Source organism: Rhipicephalus sanguineus, chromosome 7 (assembly GCF_013339695.2).
Source record: "Rhipicephalus sanguineus isolate Rsan-2018 chromosome 7, BIME_Rsan_1.4, whole genome shotgun sequence".
Classification (NCBI taxonomy): Eukaryota; Metazoa; Arthropoda; class Arachnida; order Ixodida; family Ixodidae; genus Rhipicephalus; species Rhipicephalus sanguineus.
This window is the reverse complement of record NC_051182.1, coordinates 135797133-135809195: the sequence shown is the minus strand read 5'-3', so window position 1 is coordinate 135809195 and position 12063 is coordinate 135797133. Positions and strand designations below refer to the sequence as shown.

At 45.5% G+C, this 12063-nt stretch overlaps 1 protein-coding gene across 3 annotated transcripts in view; it reads left to right on the top strand.

Moving 5' to 3' along the window:
* LOC119400033 (protein rhomboid) overlaps positions 1 to 11057 on the top strand; it is a 176146-nt gene extending 165089 nt beyond the window's left edge. For all 3 annotated transcript variants that reach the window (XM_049417945.1, XM_037666952.2, XM_037666951.2), the window contains 5 exons: positions 501 to 643; positions 2205 to 2317; positions 4380 to 4480; positions 6054 to 6108; positions 6959 to 11057. In XM_049417945.1, the coding sequence (XP_049273902.1) occupies positions 501 to 643; positions 2205 to 2317; positions 4380 to 4480; positions 6054 to 6108; positions 6959 to 7191 (645 nt within the window). In that variant the 3' untranslated portion in view covers positions 7192 to 11057. The remainder of the gene's footprint in view (positions 1 to 500; positions 644 to 2204; positions 2318 to 4379; positions 4481 to 6053; positions 6109 to 6958) is intronic.
* Positions 11058 to 12063: the final 1006 nt, after the last annotated feature.

Below are 12063 nucleotides of genomic sequence, written 5' to 3'. Positions count from 1 at the left end.
TGGGACGTAAAACCCTCACAATTACTATTATTATATTATTATTATTCTTCCTTTGTCCTTTTTGTTTCTATGTATCTCGTCTCGCAGGGAAGGCGCATTTTGACGTGAAAACCTGTTTAGACGAGGAACACCGGTAGGGGCACTGAAACTTTTCTTTTGGTAATCGCTGTGTTAGGCGTGTGCTGGGCTCTCAACTATGGGTGGTGGAGGGGGGGGGGGGGGGGGGGGGGGTCGGTGTCGAAGTTCTTCTGCAGGGACCTGTCCCACTGAGTCCCATACACTGAGTCCCTAGGCGCTGCGCCGTGCTCCCGACCGGGCTGCAGAAATTAGGCGCCTTTTCCTCTTCAAACCACTACCACCACCACCATACTATCAGAACGCTTTGCGAAGACGAGGTATTACGAGGCGCAGCACAGGCGACTATTTTGACGGGAGAATGGGAGTACGTTATATATATAGTTCCGTGCAGTTGGTGTAAACGCTTCTTCTTCTTCTTGCAGCTTGGCTTCTTCACCTATTACACGGTGATCACGGGCGCCGTCACGCCCACGGGTCCGGTGCCCATCGACAGCTTCTTCATCTACCGGCCCGACAAGCGGCTACAAGTATGGCGATTCGTCTTCTACATGGTCCTCCACGCAGGGTAAGTCTCGATTCTCGGCTTCGCCCCCTCGTTGCACCCAATTGTACGGCGTCACGACGCCACGGCGCATGCGCCCTTCCCCTAGCGGAAAAGTCGCGAAACGTCTCTTCATCTCGGAGGCTTTGCTTCTGGCGATACCGATTGTCTCAGCCCCTGCCAAAACCCCCACCAAAACGGCAGGGGGCACTACGGGAAGATGTAGAAGGCGGATTGTGCAGTGTCACGCTGTTGTGAGGGTGAAGACTTGATCAGAACAAAGCGTCAAATAAAGATTGAACTCTTTATTGGGCGAACATATAGGTGCGCCCGGCAAATGAAGAAAGACACCGCAGCCCCCTTAGTGAAGTAGTACCTGATATTCGATTACTACTGAAAATTCCCGGGCACTTTCTTGCCCTACTTCGTTTATATGCGAGCGCTGCGCAGGCTTTAGGATGTATTCCAGTACTGCAGTTACTTCAACTCTAGGCAACGTTCCGAAGTGTAGAAAAAAAAAATTCAGAGCCGCTACTGTAAAGATGGAAGCCGGCAATGCTGTGCCTATGGTGTGTCTGGCATAGCGGATAGTGCTATAGTGAATTTATATATTATCATCATCGATTATATTGAGCGAATAAAGAAACGTACAATCGAAGATCCCGGTGTTGTGTCTCTTGCGCGTGACGCATATTGGCTCATCAAGGGGGACCTCAAAATTAAATCCTATAGTATTTAAGAAGCCCCGCATAGCTTCGAAATAAAAAGTGGCAGGATGTTCGTTTCTCACGCAAGTGGTCTTTTCTTTCAGGCCTAATTATTCACGTCATTTTGCCATATGTCGGCGAAGCCATACGCCCCTATGTTGGCTTTTACGCCGTGTCCATTTTTTTTTTCTACGCAAGAACGCCGGATTAGTCGAGTTAATCGGTTCGCGCGAAAATTGTCGTCCTACGCGTCTATTGTCACCGGACGCGATCCGCCAGAACTCGGCCATATTTAGTTTCACTGTAGAAACAAGGCTGTTCTCAGAAAACACCTCGATTCGTTATCTTCGAACGATCGCATCCGAAAGGAACGACGGCAGATAAAAGCTTCGAGAACGCAGCTGTCCTGGAAAAAAAAAAAAAAATTCGCTTCGCTTTGTACAACTCGCAATTGATTTACTGTCGACCGTAAAATGGCAGCTCTTTCACCTACACATAATAAACCCCGAAAGTCTCGGCCTCGAGGGACATATTATGTGAGGAGGAAGAAATAGTCATAAAAATTAAGGGAAACACCGACCACAAAAATAAAAGAATAAGACGTTCCGGCTCCGCTGACGAGAGCCTTGCTCACAATCTGTTCAATATTGCGAACTAGAGCTCCCGTCACGGGAGCCGGAACGTCGTATTTTTTCGTAGTCGGTGTTCCTCTTAATTTTTACGATGTTACTTCCCGGCCAAACAGACTTCCGTCAGAACCTCGGCTTCATAATGGTTAATCTGCTGACACAGTAGCCAACTCTCTAGGTCATCTTTAAAGAGGCGGTTGACCTCCGTTTGGGGCCCTCTGTTGACCTTCCTTCCTTCCTAAACAACAGGTGGATCCACCTGCTGTTCAACCTGCTCGTCCAGATGTTGGTCGGCCTGCCGCTGGAGATGGTCCACGGATCTCTGCGCATCGGCACCGTCTACATGGCCGGAGTGCTCGCAGGTCAGTTTTTGTTTTTATCTTTTCTTTTTTGACGTACTTACCCACTCTGTCTTTTCTTCTTTTTAACTTTTGTTTCCCCGCAGTTAATTGTCAGTCCCACATTTCTTTAATCTGGCTTTTCCTTCCCACCTTCAGAAGCGTTCGTCGTACAAGCACCTGTCCTAGATGGCGCTGCACGGCCATACGCCGCTAGCGCCCTCTGCCGTCTCCTCCTTTCCATGTCACATAGAAGACGGGAAGGCGCGCATACACGGACGCGAGAGAAAGGGAAACGGAACACAAACGCTCTTTCTCTTCCCCTTCCACACACGCATAAAAAAAAAGAACGAAACAATGAACAGAGACGGTAAGACATATGCTGCTAGCGCGAACGAAACGCGAAATGTTAGCCGTGACACCACACCGCAAGAAAATCAGAGCCAGATAAACGCTTTTGACTCGTGCAGCACACACTATTAAGGCGATAGCCTTAGGCGCCTCATCAAACATACAAAAGTGACCGTCGGCGGCGTCGGCGTCAACATGAAGTGGTGCAAAAAATCGTGTGATGTCGTCATCGCACGATGACGCCAGTGTGGCGCCTCAGAGCGCGAAAATTTGTGACGTCGTCGTAGCGTCATAGTGACGTCACTATTACGTCAACACGATGACGTCATAACGCGGCATAGTCGCTTCGTCAAACGTGGGTTGATCTCTGAGGCAGTGCTGCGAAACCACGTTAGGTGCAGACACCTTAGAGGGGTGGGGAGGATGGATGGATCAACACGACCGACTCGGAAGCAGAAAATTGCTTTCGCATTCGAGTCGTCTTGGGCACATGCATGAGAGAGCGTGTGGCTATTGGATACTTCGCACTTTCTTTTGTATTCGCGTCTGCGCGCCTTTTACTGCATGCAATGACTACTTGCTAAACAAGCCCAACTTTCTGTTGTTCTAGTGTCCCCTCACTTTGTTTTTATTTACTTTTTTGTTTGACGCCAAGGCAACGACCTTATTCGCCTCGTTTGACGCCGCGCTGCGCAGCTGTCGTCTCGCACCAAGCGAAGAAACCACCGAGTCGAAGTAGTGCGCGCGCGCGGGCGGGGGTGGGGCGAGAGACTGGACACGTGGTGACATCTGGCGGTCGGGGCGCGCTCTAGCAACGTCACGGTCGGTCTAGAGGCGCGCGCTCGAGCGAGTGCGCGCCTCCAGACCGGCCGTGCGTTGGCTCTAGGCCTTCAGTCTTGCGATGCAAGCCTGCAAAGCCTGCTTTTCCACTTTGCAGCAGTACTTTCTCACCCAGCACGCACACTTTGCCACAAAACCTTCTTGCCATGCAGTGAAAGCGACATACTGCATTGTCGGGTCTGTTGATGAATTAGGCTGGTTTGTATGGACGTATTTGTTGCGATAAAAAAATCCGCGACACTTGTGAGGTTTTCTATCTAAACCAAGATATTCCACACTCATAGGCGTGCGCAGGGTTCTTTAATTAGGGGGACGGGGGAGGTGAATTGTGTAATAAGTATCAGTGCACCCCCCCTCTCCTCTTTTTCTTTTTGTGCTCACTTGAGTGGCCGTGGTCACCAATTCGCAGCTCTGTTATAAATGAGTCATTATTTATGTACTATGGTACTCTACTTTCTTATTATATTAATTTAAGTGCTCCTCCCATTGACGTACCTGTCGATTAAGTTTATCTTGCACAGGCAACCAGCCTGTTATCAGTCCAACGGTTATGGTGAATTATTTTACCTTAAAGTAACAGAGCTGATTTATTGATCGATTTATTCATTGATTGATGCATGGATTGGTTTATTAATACGTCGTTTCTGTGTACGCACACGTTATCTTCCTTTCTTTTTTAATTTTACCAATCCATTTAATCTGAATCATTCGTCCTTGCTGGGCAAAGTGGGCTGATAGCTATCAGTGCAATTATTCGGTGTTGATTTTATCATGTTGAACTAATGAAGGTTATTAATTTATTGAACGGATGCGTGAATTCTTGTGTATGCATACGCATTTCTCTGTTCTTTACTGAGCTGTATTAATTCTGACTCTCTCCTCTTCCTGCATGCAGGTTCTCTAGGCACGTCAGTGTTCGACACAGACGTCTACCTCGTCGGTGCCTCGGGCGGAGTGTACGCGTTGCTAGCGGCACACCTTGCCAACGTGCTACTGGTGAGTTCTGTTCGGTCACGTGATGGCACGTGACGTCACGTTTCGGACAGCCTTCGTATGTTACTGGGCGCCACCCATGTGTGATTCCTGTAGATGCCATAATATCGATAAGAACTCACTGGCACCTTCGTGACATTGCGTCTAAATGTCAGCACTTCCTATTGGCTCTGTGATAATTGGGCGAGCCATGCATCTGTAAGTTCGAATAGTGTTAAGTCATCGATGCCTTGGACATTGCCATAGTCATGATGACACTGTGACCTTTCAGACACTCATATCTTTTGTTTATTTCACTTAGCTGTGGTTGATGTAGAATAAAAATGACAGAAGCTCGCACTACATATGAACGTGCTTGTGGTGATCATTCAACATGGCGGCCTGCGTGACGTCACCTCTCACCAATTTGACATTCTTCTTATCCTGAGGGCCTGCTGGCTGTGGGAGACATGTTTCTGGCACATATCAGACTTTGCGAATGCACGGCAGCCCGTTGAATACAAAACAAAGGTTCCAATGCTTTGTTTTTGCTAGTGTAAGAAGTAGTGAACAGCAACGTGAGCTTTTAAGCGCAGTTTCACGTCGTGTAACCAACGTCGTGAAAGTCACGGGCAGTTTTGAAAAGTACGCTGTGCCGCATGACAGTCGCGCTTAACAGTGAAGCAAACTTTAGTTTGCCAATATTTGTGTGCTCTGCCGCATAGCGCTTTTACCTAACAGTGAAGCGAGTTGTTCTAGTTTTGGATTCGAACTAAATTTTTCGTCGTGGCTTCGGCGTTTGCCATCTGCTACCGCTAATATATCCATTCAACTGCGAGTTTTTGTCACACAACTGCGATGCCACTCAAGAAGGTGAAATGTACTAAGACTTGTTTTAACCAAACATATTGAAAATCGGCTCACGCATTCTTTGCACCACGCAAGCTCACTCCTGCCTGGTGGGACCTACTGCATAAGCCAGAGTGAAGCTTGCTTCTCTCTTCTTTCTTTATTTTAATCCCTATCCTCCAGTGTAGGGTAGCAAACCGGACAGGCGTCTGGTTAACCTCCCCGCCTTTCATTCATTTCCTTCCTCCTCCTCCTGCTAAGAAAAAAAGCAGCTCATGCAAATGGTTACTAAGCTGTTATTGAAATATGTTCCGGAACATAAGGTTCCACATTCCAATCGTGCCCTTGTGTGTAATAACAATGTTGCTACTATTAATAGCAGTGCTCTTGCAATTTGCTTTACTTGTAGAGTGCATTGAAAAATCCCCATGGAGTTGATATTCGCCTGTATAGTCATACCCTCAAGCATTTCAATCAAATTGTGCTGCATCTGCGGCTTTCACATAGTGTTCTAGAGAGATAACTTGTTAGTTGTTCTGTTTGCAGCTGTCTCCAGGTGTTATTAGTTTTCCAGTCTTATATCTGTCACTGAACATTTTTTACTGACTGTTCTAAGCATTCGTTGCTTTTAGGTGATGCCAATTTTATGTTTACAGTCTCTTCCATCTTGAAACATGCTTGTTTCACGGCAAGTTTTTTTTTTAGATTGACAGTGCAATTAAGTTTGGCATCCTGTTTTCCCTTTCAGAATTACAACCAGATGCAGTTTGGTCTCGTGAGGCTGGTGGGCGTATTTCTTATTGGTGAGCAATATCACACTTTCTATAATTGCGTTGTTTCAGGCATGACATATTCTTAAGGCTGTGAAGGAGGAACTGTGATTTGGCTCTTCGTTTCATCTAGATCACTTCCTGTTTGATTTCTGGTAGTCTTCTTGAACATTTGCAGACTGAAAAATTGATGCTTTTTGCAGTTTATTTGAGACCATTTATTAAAAATTCAAGTCTCACTTAGATAAACCTGTAACTTTGCAATCTAGGTGCATATTGCAAGACTGTAAATTGTGCTTCCTGCTTGGCATGCTTGTTGTTCATATGCTTGTGCTATCACGAAGTCAACAGCAACTCAATGGCACTTAATTTGTAACAACAAACTATGGATCATATTAATTTTCTCATATTCCCACAAAGCTTTGAAAGACTTCACCTTACAGCATCATATTATTCGCATTGTTTTATTTATATAATCAACTTGCATGCACTCATCAACATATATTACAAGAGTAACCATGTTAACAAAAATAAATTCGCTTGTAACAAAGTTGTTGTGACATTTATAGTTCAGTTGTAATCACTTCTATTAAAAATGGACCCCTTCCACAAACACTGAAAGGCTTCTGTGCTCCTGCTTGTATAAAAGTATGTCATTATATTTATCAAAAACAATAAAAATTAATTGATTAGTTGAGGGACTAATTGTCAGTTGCATCAGTTAGGTAGCCCAAAGTGGTTAAGATTTAGATATCCTAAACAGGCTCACAGTTACTCCATTCAGTCCTCTATGAGAGCTTTGGTAAAAACCCACAATGCAAAATGTACTGATTAGCTGGCACACAAACTGTAAACTAATACGCTGTGTTGCTCTGTTTTGCAGCGTCCGCCGATGTGGGCTTTGCGGTCTACGACCGGTACGCCGCCGAACCTCACGGGCCGCCGGTATCGTACGTGGCACACCTGACCGGTGCGTTGGCAGGCCTCACAATCGGACTACTGGTTCTCAAGAACTTCGAGCAGAAACTCCACGAACACTTGCTGTGGTGGGTGGCGCTGGGCGTATACGCGGCCTGCACGCTCTTCGCCGTGCTCTTCAACATCTTCAACTACTGAGTGCCGAGCAAGGACGACGTGTTTTTTTAGCGTCGTGAACTGTGCGACACCTTGCGAGGAACAACCGCGCTCGGTGGTGCAGCGTGTGTGGAGAAGTGTCAAAGGTCTACGATGTGCTTAATCGGTACGAACTCAGAACTGACGTAGCGAAAGACCACATATTACAGCTGAAAACACCGATGGCACGAAAAAAGTGGCAGCCTGTTTTTACCTGCAAAAGCAAAAACTTTCCGACTGAACAAGATGCTGCTTCCCTACCGACTTGAGTTGAACACTGCAGGTCAACGACGGATCAGTGTTTTGGACCTAATGTTGTCTTCACTTCAAACAAGTGTGCAACCAGCATAACAAACCAAAGAAATTAGATGAAAAGCAGCAAAGGACCCTTTTTGGCAGACTCGACCACGTTCAAGCAACTCGCGCAAAGGAGATAGATGAAACTGAACATGCATCACGCCACTATGTCCAGAAGCTTTCCACACCCAAACAGTGAGCACAAACACAAGTTACATGCTGTAGGCCACATCGTGGTCTACAGACAACAGTCAAAGCATTGTAGAACTAGAGATAAATGTTTTTAATCGACCGTATGGTGAGAAATGGTTTCCAAATGCATCGAGTACGCACGAACGGGCCTCTTCCGAAATGCCACCGAGGCAGAAATATTTTTTTTTTAAACGAAAAGCTCCAAACCAAAGAGTCGGATGAACTGTTTTTACCCACGTTTCCAGTGGCCTCGATGAGCCTACAGTTTCCAGTGGGTTCAAAGCCCATATATACGTGGCAGCATGGAAACGCCACCTCGGAATGCAACAGCACACACTGCCGCACTAGTAGCGTGCCAGATTTTCCGGAGCACTAGCAAACCGACCCATACTAGCCGAGGAGTTTGAAGCGCGAGCCCACTGCCAAGCAAAAACAATACTGCCACGTGTCTGTTCATCGCAGCTGATATCCTGCCACATCAAGAATATTCGAAAGAAGAAAAAAAGGTAGTCGTCGTAGAAACAAGTGTTGAATCTCCTCAGGGAAATCGACGGAGACCTTCTTTTCGACATTGGGCAGCTACCAAGCGAGCAGCTGGGACTTTTTTTATTTTACGATACTCCCAAGTGTGTGTGTGTGTGTGACTGCAGTGCTTCAATTCCGCAAACAAGCAAACAAAAAAGAACAGTGCGAACTCTTTCCTGAGAGTGTTTAAGTGTACGGGGAGCTTTGCCAATGCCCCTAAAGAACGGGACTACTTCTGCGGATGAATCGGATAGTCCTCAACGTTCGCTCGAAAAGGAGCAAGTCACTGTGAGCAAGGACATCGCAAACTTTGATGAACTCTCCTCACATCCTGCCTGCCACACAGTTCTGGACTAGCACGCACGTCTCGCATGGCGTGCGTTTTGAACTTCCTCTCTCGCCAGACTGGAAAAAGGTGTTTCCGATTGCTTTACGTGGCTTTCTTGTACAGCACCGTATATTTTTTTTCTTTGTGAGCTCACAAAACAAGATAGTCTATATTTCCTCGAGCTGTGCTAGGCATCAGATGGTGAGAATCTATTTATTTAGACCGCGCCCCCAGATATATCTATAGACCTTTTATGACCTCAATGTCGCTTATATTCCAGAACGTAGTTTATAGAAAAAAAAAAAGTGTTTTAAAAGTGGAGTGTTGTGTATACTTTATTTATTTATGAATTTGGTGCTACGTTATTTTTCATCCAAGTGCTTATTGGATATGCTCGCTGCAGGTGTGTAAATGCAAGTGCTTCAACTCGGTTGTTCTGTTCAACGCAAGCTATCGTGCAAAACGATGTTACAATCAGGTTGAAGTTCGCACGGGATCGTGCTGCATTGTGACAGCCCCAAGCACGTTTGATAAAGTGAACAAGATTATGCAGCCATTCTAACAAATATCGATAGCGCACAACCATGAGACAGGACGCACTTACTTTTGTGCATCTCGAAAATTAGGTCTGAGTCGATTTATGTTGATATTGTTGTTTTATTTATTGTGTCGCTTCAACTATGCCTTGCTCACGTCCCACAACGCGACTTACCTCAGTTTGTCCTTAGCGTGGCTTTGCACTGCCACGCAACAAGCAAAAGCCAACGTGCGAAGCGGTATCAAGCATCACTGCAACAAGTTGTAGCAACTGGCAACTCGTACGTGAAGCACTTCCCTTTTACAGTCCCTATGTGCCAGCTTGATAATTTTAGGCAACTGCAAAGCCAACCAAAGCATCGTTTGCTTTACGACTCTCAGGTGTCCAAGCAGGCGTGTCAAAATTCTCACAATCATGTCTGCCTGCATCAAGTCACTCAAAGTTTTGCTTGTAATTGAATATCTCGACCTCATGCTTCTGGAGAACAACTTAAGTATGTTTGGCAAACAACTGCTGCTGTACTTGCAGTTTTGACGTGCTAACAGCACACCGGCGTGGCATGGTAACTTGCCATTTTCTTAGCACATCACACTAATTCGAACACGACCAGCCGCAGCTTATTGCAGAGATTTATGAACTTTTATTATCCTTACAACCATTCCGTAGATGTTGGTGCAAGCAAACCGTGGGCCCCGTGTTTTCACGCTGTTTTTCTTCTAGCCATGGCCAACCCGACCAAGACTTTTCTTGTGTAGGGAGCCCAAGTTTTCACAAGTTTCGGCAGGAATAGAAAAAAAATGCACGCGTCGTCGATTCTTCACTAAATCGAGACTGGCCTTCGGCTCGGTGCGTGGGAGACGACGCGCGCGTTCACTGGTGTACATAAAAAAAGCACCGCACGGTCCGTTTCTTCGAGCGCACATTCCTTGACGTTCCGTCAATGCACACCGTTCTCTACGTAGCACCGCCAAAGCTGTTCCGCGCGCAAGTCGCGTCATTCCTTTTTCTCGAGAAAGTTGGGGACACTGCAGCTTCTGATCGGTTTGAGCAAGCACCGGCGTGAGCCCGCACGTTTTTCAGCACTGGTTGAAATCACCCGAACACGTCATTTGTGTACGGTCAGTACCACAATTTTCTGGAACATGCAGCCTAGATTACGCTTGTGGACTGCCAACTGGAGGACAGCAGCTCGGTAGGCTTGATTACGCCTTCACAAGATAATGCGCACCACAGTTTTGAAGGCAGCTATTAATTCCATTTCTCACAGCATACGTTTCTCACTCCTTACCATTTTAAGGCATAACCTCATGACCTAGTACCAACGCTACATTGTTAAGTGTTATAGAAGTATAATTCCAATTGGTTATAATAGTAACACAGCTATTTTATTCATTACTACTTTGACCAACTTAAAGACCCCACTTGGTGGTACTACATGAGAGGTGGGATCACAAAAGTTAAAACAATATTAGCGAATTGTTACTCAAACATGATGGCCAAGTTTGGACAACGTTTGCTACGCGTTCTACGTGTGGTGGTTGGAGACGAGGAGTGCAGGTTGAATACAACACTGTCAGGCTGGCGTCTGCAATGTTCCAGGCACTTTTGGTGCTGGCTGTGCCTGCACATTGTTGCTCGAGTCACATGCAAAAACAAGAGGAAGCGCTTGTGCACTGTGTGTCCCATTCTGACTTGCTTTTTACCTTACCGTTGGCAGATAAAAGACGCGTCGCATTTTTTGTCGCAGCAACAAGTGTCACTACTTGACTTCATGCCCACTGTCATTCCAGATATATTTTTTTCTTTATTGACAACACTAATGCTGATGCTGTGTCACCATGCATGTTGTGTCCATTTTAAGTCTGTCCGCGTGTGTTGTGTTTGTACAGCTGTAGATGAGATTTTTTTAAGCCTATTGTACAAAGTAATTTATTTGAAAAACAAAAGAAAGATTTGCGACTTTATTAAAGTGTTTTTTTGTTCCCTTTACCAGACTGTCTCGTGATTCGATCGCCGTGTGGTTTCAAACTTTTTTTTCGTGCCCATGGTTGATCAGGGTCTAAGATTAATTTTGACGATCTGTGGGCTTGCACTGGATCACAGTCTGCCAGATGTCTTTTTGAATGCACATAACTTACAAAGAAGTCCGTATTGTTTCTCCAGTTCCAATTTACTGGCATAAACAATCTTTACTATTGCAGATGCAGATGCTCAATCAGTGTACTCTTCTAGAAATAACTTTTCAATCAAATAAATGAATAAGTGAAAATTTGGAATAGTTATGGCAATACTGTTGAACCCCTTTACGAGAGACATGAACCGGGGAGGAATTCTTGTCTTTTATACAAGATGTCTCTATAAGCAGGGTACAATGTTTGCATTTTCTGTTCAATCCCTATTTTAATGTGGGCACACCAGTCTTATACCCATTCGTTTGTTACATCAGTGTCTCTTATAAAGGGGTTCAACTATAAAAGGAACGCTGGCTCATGCATCAGCTGCAGAAAGGCACCTCCGGTATGTTTACCTACTCCCAAGGCTGCAATTTCCAATATTGTGATGTCACAATTTGCACGATGACATTCTTTTTGCATTATCCGTTTGTTGATTTGAACAATTGTGATGCATAACTTTTTTTTTTTTTTACGGTACCAATTTACCCACTCCTGCCATGGGCTCTCTAAAGGCAATATCTCAGAGGAAATAATTATCTCCAAGATGGCTGTGGTACACACCAAGATTATTCGTTAGATCTTTTGCTAGTGCCCCCGACAATTGAACAAAGGTATATTTAGCAAAGTACATCCACATTACACTTGGATACCACCCGGATTTTTCGCCCGAACAAAAAAGACCCCCCCCCCCCCCTTCCTCCCACTTGCAGCAACACATCAAGACATTCATAGTTTCCTACAATACTTACTAGAGGGAACTCTGGCGCTAGTGTCTATGGGAGCTGCAACGCATGGCGCTTCAGCCAGCATGGGAATGATGG